The sequence below is a fragment of the Heptranchias perlo genome, chromosome 11 (assembly GCF_035084215.1).
Source record: "Heptranchias perlo isolate sHepPer1 chromosome 11, sHepPer1.hap1, whole genome shotgun sequence".
NCBI lineage: Eukaryota > Metazoa > Chordata > Chondrichthyes > Hexanchiformes > Hexanchidae > Heptranchias > Heptranchias perlo.
The window spans coordinates 30,261,855-30,276,241 of record NC_090335.1 but is presented as its reverse complement, the minus strand read 5'-3'; the positions used below and the strand labels follow the sequence as shown (position 1 = coordinate 30,276,241).

The 14,387-nt window shown below is 43.1% G+C and overlaps 1 protein-coding gene across 10 annotated transcripts in view; it reads right to left on the bottom strand.

Moving 5' to 3' along the window:
• Positions 1-6,419, bottom strand: part of dmd (dystrophin) — a 1,591,310-nt gene extending 1,584,891 nt beyond the window's left edge. For all 10 annotated transcript variants that reach the window (XM_067992781.1, XM_067992785.1, XM_067992782.1 and 7 more), the window contains exon 1: positions 6,114-6,419. In XM_067992781.1, coding sequence (XP_067848882.1) covers positions 6,114-6,201 — 88 coding nt within the window. In that variant the 5' untranslated portion in view covers positions 6,202-6,419. The remainder of the gene's footprint in view (positions 1-6,113) is intronic.
• Positions 6,420-14,387: the final 7,968 nt, after the last annotated feature.

The window sequence follows — 14,387 nt, the reverse complement described above, 5'->3', positions numbered from 1 at the left end:
TTAGGACAACAGTCCAGCAAGGTAGCCCATTTCATTCAGACAATCCAAACAAATGACTGCCACAGTCCACGTAAAGTCCACTGGGGCTGTGGCTTACATGTTTAGATTTTGCTTCCATTGTCACATGTGAAAAATATGAACTTAGATGATAGCTGGTTCTGCAACATCTACCAAATACAAAAAAAGTCTAACCTGATAAAAAGTTATTATTCTTATTAGACAATGCAGAGACATCACAATGGATCAATTGTAAAGATAACAATCTGAATTATTAAACTTAAATAGATCCATCAAGTTATTCCATCGTCTATGTTGTTGGCATACTTATAATCTTACTATTGACTATATCACTAATGGGCAACTAAAAATAGACTACACAGCAAGGTGTTCTTTAAATTGAAAAAACCTCATGTACTGAAAGTTGAATAGACTGCAAGGACAATGATTTAAAATGTTGGCAGGGTGAATAGGCTAAAGCTGCGTGACCCCGCGCACCTACAGTATGACTTTACGCCCAGGTGAGACAATGGCAGATGTGACAGGTTTAACATTTTGTCGGTCACTACATCTGATCTGGAGGAAGGCGTGACCAAGTATGTTAGCGTTGGACTGAAGTGACGAGATCGTTTAAGAAAATGACTTAAAGAAGCACCGAGAATACATGTACACTTCACTCTAAATTAAAATAAATAAATACAAGGTCTAGGGTTCCTTTAAGTCCATCAGTTTGAATCTTAAACTGAACTAATTAACATCTTGTGCCAGTGGGATGAAAGCAATACAGCCTATAGCAAAGGAAATACTGGAAACACTCAAGATCTGCTACTGACTATTTAATATAGGAGCCAAACAACACAGTCTCATATCCAACTCTTTGAAAATATGTTCAAGATGGTGATTATGAATAAGCTCCCTTGACTAACTCAGATGATTTTTCTTTTTGTTTCGTTTAAATGACTGGAGGGGAGGGGGAAAGGGGCGAGAACAAAAATTGAACAGTTCTGATTTCCACCCCAAACCCTGGATTAAAGGGATGTTATCATAGAAAATGATGTGAAGTTGAGCATTCTTTTAACCTTTGCAGGCCCCTCTGTCTAATGGAAGTCTAAAGGGGGACTAGCTGAATTTGAGACAAGGTTGTTACTCCTTGGCAGTCGCATTTCAACTGCGTTATGTGGGAGGAATGCATATGGTTTACCAGTTTATAGTACCCAGATGTAAACTTTGGCTTTCAGAGTACCACCGCTGAAAACAGCAGTAGCTAGGTTAATATTAAAGTAAATGCACACAACACTGACCGAGTTCAAAGGCAGGAGGCCGTCTGGAAATATCACCTTTGTAGTACAAATGAGTATCAAAGCAACATGTCAGCAGTGCAGCACTGAACACAGTCAAAACTCTTTGACCTGAATTTTCAAATCTGTAGAGCTACCAGTAGCACTGGTGAAAGCAAAATAACAATTCACATTGAAGAGCAGGACATACTTCAATAATTTGCCCTTGTTTAACAGCATATGGATCTATTTTAACAAGAAGCTTAGCCCCATGTATAGCTGGAATATTTTTAATGAACGGATATGCTATACACAGCGAAGAAAACTAGATTTGCAACAATCTACGTCAAGTAGAAAATAAAATCCCAAGGGTAGTCATCACTGAGAGGGATGAGAGAAGTGTGTTTGTATCTCTGGAATTACTTACCTGCAAAGTCACAAATATGTTTTATTATTAGTGTCACATGTTATGTCCTCAAATAATGGCAATGTGTCACATTGAACAACTAGCACAAAAACAAAAAAAAATTTCTTTCAGGCAGAAATTGATAAAAACACAAGTCAGCTCACATGGATTTTACTGGTGTTTTTTTTGTGTGGTCCGTGCTGACTCACTCCAGGGAGGAACAGTTTGTAGTTGAATGCAATGGAATGAGACAATCACTCTCCAAAGTATTCAGCAACGTGACTGGCCATTACGATGACAATTTTTTTTAAATCTTTTTTTTTCTATTACGCTTTACCCTAATACAGCAGATGCAACATACACATCATACTACACTTAAATTGGCAGCAAGCAACACAACTCAGAAATATGTACAAATAAAAGTTCTTGAAACTTTCAACTCAATAATGATAGATGCTATAAACGTGACATTGTTCCAAAATTCACTATTATTGCTGCTGCAAAAGCATTTCAATTTCACCGTCAATGATATGGTAAATGTGGTATGGAGAAGCTGCAATAATGCAATAACAGCCCGGGGCTCTACTGGCAGTAATGTGTGTTAATGTGCCTGCAGCTCAAGATAAATATTCTCTCTCAAATTACAAGAAATCATATTGTTCATAATAATAGCCTTAGTCTTCAGCTTTACACTAAAGTGCCACTCCCATCGGGGAACAGTGCTATTATTATACACTACAAAGGTCACGGGTTCAAGTCCTACTACAGAGACTTGAGCACAAAATCTAGGCTAACACTTCAGTGCAATACTGAGGGAGCTCTGCATTGTTGGAGGTGGCGTCTTTCAAATGAGACGTTATACCGAGGCCCCGATTGCCCTCTCAGATGGATGTGAAAGAGCCCATGGCACTATTTTGAAGAAGAGCAGGGAAGTTCTCCCCGATGTCCTGGCCAATATTTATCCCTCAACCAATGCATTCAACTACAAACTGTTCCTCCCTGGAGTGAGTCAGCACGGACCACACAAAAAAAACACCAGTAAAATCCATGTGAGCTGACTTGTGTTTTTATCAATTTCTGCCTGAAAGAATTTTTTTTTGTTTTTGTGCTAGTTGTTCAATGTGACACATTGCCATTATTTGAGAACATAACATGTGACACTAATAATAAAACATATTTGTGACTTTACAGGTAAGTAATTCCAGAGATACAAACACCCTTCTCATCCCTCTCAGTGATGACTACCCTTGGGATTTTATTTTCTACTTGACGTAGATTGTTGCAAATCTAGTTTTCTTCGCTGTGTATAGCATATCCGTTTATTAAAAATATTCCAGCTATACATGGGGCCAAGCCTCTTGTTAAAATAGATTCATATGCTGTTAAACAAGGGCAAATTATTGAAGTATGTCCTGATGTTCAATGTGAATTGTTATTTTGCTAAAACAGATTATCTGACCATTATCACATTGCTGTTTGTGGGACCTTGCTGTGTGCTACACGTTTGCTAAATTGCAACAGTGACTACACTTCAAAAGTGCTTCATTGGTTGTAAAGCACTTTAGGACGTCCTGATGTCATGAAAGGCACTATATAAATACAAGTTCTTTCTTTTACACTCAATATTTGTCTATTATTGTAGAATTGCCAAATATCAAACAAAAATAGCTGAATCAATAAAGTTGTTTGGCCGATTTTACATCACAGTTCAAACTCTACTTCTGGGTGCACAGTCTTAATTGGATCCGGCTTCTCCGTAAATATATTTCTGCTGTAAAAATAACCAGTTCTACAGTCTAGTCTACTCATTCTTAAGTGGTCTCTTGTGCTGTCTTACACCTGACTTATCATAATATCATCTGCATTTTGTTTGAAGTTGGATTTTTTTTTCTCAACCACTTTCCTCCGCCCCACCGTCTGTTCAGAGGAAGGAACAATCTGAGCCACAGCCTTTACCACAGCGACTGTTAGTGCCAATTTGTGACTGATAGTCAGAAGATGTGTACCCATGTGTGGTGAGTTGGGAGTTGCTAATTTTCAATCCCTTTCCCACTAAGATAGAACATCTCTAACATTTTGCATTATCCACCTATCACCCTAACTTCATATCCACCATATAAGGCAAGTGCATTAAAGTGACAGGCAGCCCTGATACTCTAACTTGTGATCTTCTGGCCAGGAACTGAGAGCTGAAGCATTGAGCTAGAAGACCCCACAATACTTACTGCATTTTAACCCAGCAGTACACAGTTTCCATTTTTTTTGTTTAGACAACCGTTTTCTTATTTATGAGAAGCTGATTTGGATTACTCATAGTTGCACATCCAATCAGTTAACAATATTTTCCAAACTTGATGCCAGGTTAAACTTTTGACTTTTTCCCCTCCTGGTATAGATTTTGCAAGTTATTCTAAAAAAAATGTACATTGATACAAAATATTTATTTGCAGTGTTTTTGAATACAGGAAACATATTCCTGTACTCCTTGAACAGTTACCGTAACACCGGACTCTTGAATGAAATGTAAAACCAGTCTAATTGATAGTCACATCCTAAAATAGTTTTCACTCCTCTCCTAATTCATGACGAGCAGGTGGCTGTCTCCACTGAGTTATGTCTGGGCATAACTGTAACATTAAAATAAAACATGACCTTTCCTATCACATAGTTCAGACTGTTGTTTCCCGATATCCTTCCAGTCGCTGTCACTCCGCTGTACATGTCCAGGTAAGTAACACGGCCACATATGCAACAAAGCAAATGATTGCGGTTTTCCATCAACACCGCTTAATTCTCCCCCACTTAGAAATGCGAAAGATGACCATCGTCTATTCCCCAAAGTGTTCGCAGATGCATTCCAACACTAAGAGAGCTTTCCCTTTGTAATTGTGATAACCTTATACAGCATGTTCGGTTTACACCACCGCACATTGCTTCACATTGCTTGGCGCCATTAACTGCTAGGGTTCTCAACAATTTCACATTCATTTTATGATCGAGCTTTCTCAAACACAATTTGCATTAAGTTACTAATGACTGAATTAGAATGAAACGCCTGGAGTAACAGAACATGTTGCTGACAATAAACTAAAAATAAGAACAATCATATTGTTGGTTTCCATTTTTTGATGCAGAAATGCAAGAGTGGCCCTCAAATGAATTACAATATGGTACAGAGTTTACAACTGAACATTGTGTCAATCAAAAAACGCGCAGAGATTTATTGTATATCCTGGAAATGAGTGCAGCCAAACTGCTGGAGAGTAACTAAACCCACGATCACCACTTGGCCCAAACAAGTTTTACTTCCTGCACAGCTCATTTTCCAAAAGGGTTTACACTAAGAGTTCTACTCCCACAACGTCCAAACTTCAAACTGGTCCTCTGCAGGATCAGAAATCAACCACAGGAAACAAACAGAATGCCTTTATTCTGGCACGGTGTTTGCTCCCATTCTTGTCCAGCAAACCTCAATCTTTGTCTGCATTATTTTGGGAAAGAATCCTACAGTTTTCCAAAGTTTACTTTTGCTGTTAAATCTGGGAACACTGTCCATCCCGATTCAGGCTGCAGCCGACCACAGTTCGATGTTGCATTGGCTAACTTGCCCTGTAACCTGCGAATTGGTAATAACATTGCACGTCCAAAGTAGAAAGGGAAGATGCAGGTGGCTGGCATATATTCTCCAACCTGAAACGTTGGGAGGAGCTAAAAGCAGCAACAAATGGCAACTGATGTCTGTGTCATTGAGCATCAGTTCCAGGGTATCACTGGCAATAGATACACACATGGATTTCACACAGACCATATACAGACACCACCAACACACACAGCGGGATTATTTTTATATACAAAGGGAACCTTTACAAAGCGGGAAAGTGAAGTTTTTTTTGTTGTCAAGCATCGCGCCATGGTGCCCGCAACCTAAACTGGCAGGATCCGATTGCAGCTCTGGCTATTTAAAGCAACAGCAATGCTGCTCTTATCGCACAGACTGTTCACCAAAAGAGTGACCAACTGGTGCAAACCCAGCCGGTGTAAGGGCAGCCCCGGCAGCAGCGGTGTGCACAGTCCCGGTTCGCTCTGGTCGGTCCTGGTCTCTGCCAACTCCACCCTTCAGCTGCTAAAAGTAACGGACCGGCCACTTCCAGCCCGAACTGACACTTCCCCCCCCCCCCTCAGTCTCCAGTCCCAGAGCCGTGCCACTACTTTATTTAAAGGGGATGTTGGAGGGTTTTTTTCTGATCTGGCACCCCCCCCCCCCGGGCTCAGCCACGAGTTAAGGTGCAGACCCCCGGACCCCCCCCCGGGCTCAGCCACGAGTTAAGGTGCAGACCCCCGGACCCCCCCCGGGCTCAGCCACGAGTTAAGGTGCAGACCCCCGGGCTCAGCCACGAGTTAAGGTGCAGACCCCCCCCAACCTCGGCACTCACCCGTTCGAGTTTTAATAATCTCATTAAACTCGTCTCCAGCCCCCGCCGACTCGTCGCTCGGACCCTCGGGACGCCCAGCTTCAGCCATCGGCGTGTGGTGAAGGTCCCGGCCGCTGCTTCTCGGAGAGGTGGAGGCGAAGCAATGTGCGGCGCCGATAAAGAGCGGGGTCAAAGCGCGGCTCCGTGTCTCTCCCTCTGCCCGAGCGGAGCAGTTCAACAAGGGGAGCGTCTCACCCGCCTCCCGCCGGAGACACCGAGACAAGAGCTGTCACAACTTCCAACAGGTGTGCATCTCTCTCCCCCTCCTCTCTCCCAACCCAACCCCTCCTATTCTCAAATAGATCCTCTCCATAAAAGAGAGGAGCGGCCCAGCCCGAGTGCAGGATAAGCCGAAGAAACCCGACACCCCATAAATCAGGCGAGGCTTCACGGATTGCTCGCCTGACACCGACACGCTTTCAGTGTCGGCATTTAAAGAGACCGTGACCCCCGTTGCATTTCACTCGCAATCACCTGATTTTATGCAACGTTCCCTTTCTGCTACTGGCATCGGCAGAAATCATTCAAATAAGTTTTTTTTTTAAATGTATTTACAAAATAGAGTTTAAGGAGGATGCACTGCGTGAAGCATCCACCATAAGTGAAGAGAAGCAAGTGGAGGTGCCAATCGAGGGTCGAAGCAAGTGTCCAGGGTCACAGCCCAAGTTGTTGCTCTGCTGTATGGGCAATAGACTGCCACCCTCCCTTCAGAAGGGAGCTGATTGATGAGCAAAAGACACTTATGACATTTTTGAGACTGTGTTGCAATCCCTGTAAGGGTTGTCAGAAAATGTGCAATAGACCTTTGACCTCTCAACAGCAACATGCAAGGAATTTTCACAACTGCACTGCACTATGAAGCAACTTCACAGCTAACTGCTGGAGAGCTTCAGAGGACAGAGGGACCAAGCCCGGACAGGAGAGGCAGGCAAGGTTTCCTCTCAGGATGACCACACATCCACCCAGCCCACCCCATCAAAGGGCTGAAAAAGTGCCAGCTAGTGGGGAGGCACTGGCAACAGCTGCCTTCTGCATCATGAGGTATGACATCGCCTCCATCCCAAAGTACATAATCAGTTTGTCACCACACTTGCTCCTCTCATTGTGGGAGCACTCAGACATAGTAGTAAGTTACGCAGTAGAAGAAGCACACCTTATAGGGTCACGAAGGTGGTAAGCTCCAGAAATAATTTGTTACATACATTTCACCAATAAATTTCCAGTACTTTATTTCTCCTTAGTATGGACTGTTTCTGTTGAAAGGGGCATGTTAAGGTTACGATTGATGGAAGGGTGCTGTGGGATAGAAGTTAAGGTACATGGGGTCAAAATGTACAGCATGTTGTTAGTAGGCACAATGTGGTGTTTGATTTGTTTGCAATACCTCTGCAGGGGCTGGATCTGAAGCAGTTTTTGCACCAATCTCCCTGGCACCTCTGTTTGCTCTATTTTCTCCATCTCATCCATGTGCTTCTTTTTTTTTAACTGCCACATTTTGGGCCTTCTCTTCATCCTACTGTATGATTTCTTCTCTTTGTATTGTAAAGTTATGTACGTGCAGCAGACCGTAATTACTTTGGACAGCTTTGCTGGGCGATAGAGGAGCACCCCACTTGAACAGTCCAGACAGTGGAATATTTGCAGTAGCATCCCAATAGTATGCTGTCATAATTCTAGTTCAGACATGCGCCTTGTTGCTACTTTTTTGGGGTTTGTCAGTGGAACCATCAGCTGCAGCTGCAGAAGATACCCCTACTTACCCAGCAGCCATCCATTCAGTTATGTGAGTCTTTAAATAAGGGCACTATGGACATAGGAACATAGGAATAGGAGTAGGCCATTTAGCCCCTCAGGTCAGTTCCGCCATTCAAGGAGATCATGGCTATTCTGTGACCTAATTCCATATACCCACCTTAACCCCATTCCCTTAATACCTTTGGTTAACAAAAATCTATCAATCACAGATTTAAAATTAACAATTGAGCTAGCATCAACTACCGTTTGCAGAAGAGAGTTCCAAATTTCTACCACCCTTTGCGTGTAGACGTGGTTCCTAACTTCACTTCTGAAAGTCCTGGCTCTAATTTTTAGGCTATGTCCCCTAGTCCTAAACTCACCAACCAGCAGAAATAATTTCTCTCTTCCCTATCAGTTCCCCTTAATATCTTGAAAATTTCAACCAAATCATCCCTTAATCTTCTAAATTCCAGGGAATAGAACCCTAGTTTTTGTAATCTCTCCTTGTAATTTAACCCTTGGAGTCCAGGTATCATTCTAGTAAATCTACACTGCATGCCCTCCAAGGCCAATATATCCTTCTAAGGTGCGATGCCCAGAACTGAACACAATACTCCAGGTGTGGTCTAACCAGGGCTTTGTATAGCTGTAGCTTAACTTCTACCTCCATGTATTCTAGTTCTCTAGATATAAAGGCCAACATTCCATTAGCCTTTTTAATTATTTTCTGTACCTGTCCATGACATTTTAATGATCTATGTACCTGGACCCCTAAGTCTCTTTGGACCTCCACTGTTTCGAGCTTTTCACCATTTAGAAAGTACTCTGATCTATCCATTTTAGGTCCAAAGTGGATGACCTCATACTTGCCTGCTCTGAAATCCATTTGCCACAGTTTTGCCCATTCACTCAATCTATTAATATCACTCTATAATTTTATGCTTCCATCTACACTGCTTACAATTTTGTCTATCTTTGTGTCATTGGCAAACTTGGATATGTGGCTCTCTATTCCATCATCTAAGTCGTTAATAAAGCCAATGAATAGTTGAGGCCCCAACAGATCCCTGTGGGACACTACTAGTCACATCCCGCCAATTTGAGTACCTGCCCATTATCCCTACCCTCTGTCTCCTGCCGCTCAGCCAATTTCCTAACCAGGTCAATAATTTGCCCTCAATTCCATGAGCTTCAACTTTAGCTCACGGTTTCTTATGAGGGACTTTGTCGAGCGCCTTCTGGAAGTCCATATAAACAACATCCATACTGCAGCATAATGAAGACCTCTTGAATGCTGCCTGGCTAATGGGCATCTACTTGCATGATGATGTTTCTGTGCTCAGATACCACTTGAACATTGATTGCAAGGAAGTCTTTTTGTTCATGTAGACTGTGGGGCTGATGTTAGAAGACCTGATGCACACATAGGCACCGTTGACTATACAGTGGACTCTTAGCAACCTTACCACCTGCCCTGCCCAGCTTATGCATCCTTTGCACAGGAAAAGTGAGGAAGGTGCTGTCCCTTCCAAACATACCATCTGACACTTGCTACATGCATTTACGGACTGCAGTCTAACAGGTGCCCCCTGCTGTGATTTGGAAAGTTCAGTAGCATAAAAGCTCAATGCTGTGGTAATCTTCACAGCAATAGATAGGGCCATTCCTGTGGTAGAAGATGTCTGCAGACTGGCCTGGAGCAATGGCATAGCTCATTGACAGCCTGTCTAGTGAAGCAGAGGCAGTGAAGACAAGTGTTCTCTGGTAGGACTGTCGGAGTCTATAAATGTGGGTCTGTATTGCCTCAGGTGTCATTGCATCTACATTTTGCACCACCTTATGAACCCATTGTTCTTGTCTCGTGGAGTGCTATGGGAACCCATCCTCAGCACTTTGGCTGCTGCAACTTAGTTGTAGCAGCAAGCTATAATACTGGGGGAAAATTTTCTTAAAAATAAAGGTGCCATTATGCAAGAAAAGTGTCCTCCAGAGCAATAAATTCAGGGAGCAAAATGCAACTAAACATGAATGCAAAAACAAGGTTTAATATCAACCTCTGCAACAGAAACCTAGCTTTAAGAATCCAACTTCAGCGAGCCAAACCAGTTAATTAGTTATGTAGTCATCTTAAATGGGTGTGGTGAATACTGATAGAAGAGCTTGGCTCCAGCACAGCCTCCCTTAGCCTGCTAAACACTATTTGCTCACATCACAGAGGGAGGGGAAAAAAAGTCACCCTCCAGCTGAATCTGAAGAGCAACATTTACCAGAGCAATGAAACAATTTACAGTTATATTGTGCCTTTAATGTAACAAAATATCCTCAGACACTTCACAAGAGGGGGGAAATTCAGACACCAAGCAGGAATTGAGCAAAAGAGTTAGAGGAGGTGAACTATGGTGAGGTCAAAGAGGTAAGTTTTAATCAGGCTTTTCAAGACTGGCAGAGATGAAGCAAGGCAGAAGGGTTTCAGAAGAGAATTCCAAGGATCAGGCTTGTGATTACCGAAGGTTCTGCCACTGATGGCTGAGGAGGGGAGAATGGGGCAGCACCAGGGATGTCTTCAGTTGTGCCATCATGCAAAAAGTCATAGAAGCTGTAATGGATGCTCAGACAGCAGCCATAGGGGCATGGGGTACAAGAATGGAATGGACTATTTCCTCCAGACTTGGCAGGATTGGTAATCGGTTACTGAGCAGCCTGAGAGAGGGCCTCACTATTCTCAATGGGGCCGTTAAGTTTGCTGTCACACAGATAAATGGCCATAGTTAGGCAGTGCCCATAACCCACAGCATTTCTGGAATGGGCATAGATAACAGTGCAGGTCCCTCAGGATGCATCTGCACCCTTCAGCAACCACCACCCCCCCCCCCGCCCCTACCAATAGATGTGTCACAAAACACAAGGGCCAGTTGCCCATAGAGTAGCAGTACTGGTGCAGGCTGTGGCAGGTGATTCTCAGTTCTGTCAAGAGCTAAGGGCTACCTCAAACCAAGATGCTTCTATAGATTCACACAGACTTCCGCCTTATGCATAGCTACCACTGAGATAGCATCTAGATGAAGCACAAGGCGAGGATCTACGTCACACACTGTAAAAAAAAACACCACAATAGCATACAGTAAGCACACACACAATGAGTAGATATTAAAAATATAATTGCACTACAGTTGTTTCTGCAATGTACTCTGCAAGGGTTTGAAAGAGGAATCCTTTGCTAATCATGGAAGTCATGGCGTTGTGTGGAACATAAGAAATAGGAACAGGAGTAGGCCATACGGCCCCTTGAGCCTGCTCCACCATTCAATAAGATCATGGCTGATCTACTACCTCAACTCCACTTTCCCACCCCATCTCCATATCCCTTGATTCCCAAAAATCTATTGATCTCAGTCTTGAATTTCTTTAACAACTGAGTATCACAGCCCTTTAGGGTAGGGAATTTCAAAGATTCATAACCATCTGAGTGAAGAATTTTTCCTCATCTCGGTCCTAAATGGCCAACCCCTTATCTTGAGACTATGACCCCCAGTTCTAGACTTTCCAGCCAGGACAAACAGCCTCTCAGCATCTACCCTTTCAAGCCATATAAGAATTTTATACGTTTCAAAGAGATCACCTCTCATTCTTCTAAACTCCTGCGAATATAGGCCCATTCTACACAATATCTCCTCATGGGACAATCCTCTCATCCCAGGAATTAATCTAGTGAACCTTCATTGCACCCCCTCTGAGGCAAGTGTATCCTTCTTTAGGCAAGGAGACCAAAACTATACACAGTACTCCAGGTGTGGTCTCACCAGAGCCCTATATAATTGCAGCAAAACCTCCTTACTCTTATACTCCAACCCCTTTGCAATAAAGGCTAACATACCATTTGCCATCCTTATTGCTTGCTGCATCTACATATTAAATTTTTGTGATTCGTGTACAAGGACACTCAAATCCCTCTGACTATCAATATTTCTTTGTCTCCCTCCTTTTAAAAATATTCTGCATTTCTATTCTTCCTACCAAAATGGATAATTTCACACTTCCCACATTATACTCCATCTGCCAACTTCTTGCCCACTCACTTAACCTGTCCATATCCCTTTGCAGCCTCTTTGCATCCTCCTCACAGCTTACTGTTCCCTCAGCTTTGCATCATCAGAAAACCTGAATACATTACAGTCAGTCCCCTCATCTAAGTCATTTTTATATATTGTAAACAACTGAGGCCCAAGCACTGATCCTTGTGGCACCCCACTACTTACAACCCACTATTCCCAGAAATGCTAGGGAATCAAGGGACTAGTGAGAAGGAGGAATTAAAGAAAATTAGTATTAGTAAAAAAATAGTGCTGGAGAAATTAATGGGACTGAAAGCTGATAAATCCCCAGGGCCTGATAATCTGCATCCCAGCGTACTAAAAAAGGCAGCCATGGAAATAGTGGATGCATTGGTTGTCATCTTCCAAAATTCTAAAGATTATGGAACAGTTCCTGCAGATTGGAGGGTGGCAAATGTGACTCCACTATTTAAAAAAAGAGGGAGAGAGAAGACAGGGAACTATAAACCGGTTAGCCTAACATCAGTAGTATGGAAAATGCTAGAGTCTATTGTAAAGGATGTGATAACAGGACACTTAGAAAATATCAACGGGATTAGACAAAGTCATCATGGATTTATGAAAGGGATATCGTGTTTGACAAACCTCCTGGAGTTTTTTGAGGATGTAACTGGTAGAATAGATAAGGGAGAACCAGTGGATGTGATTTATTTGGATTTTCAGAAGGCCTTTGATAAAGTCCCACATAAGAGGTTAGTGTGCAAAATTAAAGCACATGGGATTGGGGGTAATATACTGGCATGGATTGAAAATTGGTTAACAGACAGGAAACAGAGAGTAGGAATAAATGGGTCTTTTTCGGGGTGGCAGGCAGTGACTAGTGGGGTACCGCAGGGATCAGTGCTTGGGCCCCAACTATTCACAATATATATCAATGATTTGGATGAGGGAACCAAATGTAATATTTCCAAGTTTGCTGATGACACAAAACTAGGTGGGATCATGAGTTGTGAGGAGGATGCAAAGAGGCTTCAGGGCGATTTAGACAAGCTGAGTGAGTGGGCAAGAACATGGCAGATGCAGTATAATGTGGATAAATGTGAAGTTATCCACTTCAGAAGGTAAAACAGAATGGCAGAGTATTATTTAAATGGTGATAGATTTGGAAATGTTGATGTACAAAGGGACCTGGGTGTCCTTGTACACCAGTCACTGAAAGCAAACATGCAGGTGCAGCAAGCAGTTAGGAAGGCAAATGGTATGTTGGCCTTCATTGCAAGAGGATTTGAGTATAGGAGCAAGGATGTCTTACTGCAATCATACAGGGCCTTGGTGAGACCACACCTGGAGTATTGTGTGCAGTTTTGGTCTCCTTACCTAAGAAAGGATATACTTGCCATAGAGGAAGTGCAGCGAAGGCTCACCAGACTGATTCCTGGGATGGCAGGACTGTCGTATGAGGAGAGATTGGGTCGACTCGGCCTGTATTCACTCAGGTTTGGAAGAATGAGAGGGGGTCTCATTGAAACATATAAAATTCTGACAGGGCTAGACAGACTGGATGCAGGGAGGATGTTTCCCCTGGCTGGGGGGGTCCAGAACGATGGGTCACAGTCTCAGGATACGGGGTATGACATTTAGGACTGAGAGGAGGAGAAATTTCTTCACTCAGAGGGTGGTGAACCTGTGGAATTCTCTACCATAGGAGGCAGTGGAGGCCAAGTCACTGAATATATTTAAGAAGGAGCTAGATAGATTTCTAGACAGAGAAGGCATCAGGGGGCATGGGGGGAGAGCGGGAATATGTTATTGAGATAGAGGATCAGCCATGATCATATTGAATGGCAGAGCAGGCTCGAAGGGCTGAATGGCCTACTCCTGCTCCTATTTTCTGACTTGGTCTCCACAGCCTCCTATGGTAGAGAATTCCACAGGTGCACCACCCTCTGAGTGAAGAAATTTCTCCTCCTCTCAGTCCTAAATGTCATACCCCGTATCCTGAGACTGTGACCCATCGTTCTGGATCCCCCAGCCAGGGGAAACATCCTCCCTGCATCCAGTCTGTCTAGCCCTGTCAGAATTTTATATAGTCGATTTGTCAAACACGATTTCCCTTTCATAAAACCGTGTTGACTCTGCCTAATCATATTATGATTTTCTAAGTGCCCTTAACTTAATGGTCAGAAACATTTCCCAATGTTCAGTATATTCTTCCGGTGAGCGAGGCTTCCTGTTGGGAGCAGAGTCAAAAATTGTCCTAGTAAGTATTTATTTGAAAGGGTCTTTGATTTCCCTGCCACAGTCCCCCTTCTCTATCACGTTATTCTTTTTCTACATTAAATGGGAGCTGGCAAGTTGCCATTAGGATACACTTTGCAGCACAAAGGGCAATGACCTTATTTGCACAGCGCGATGGCATGGGTTATACCAATTGATACAGTCCCGG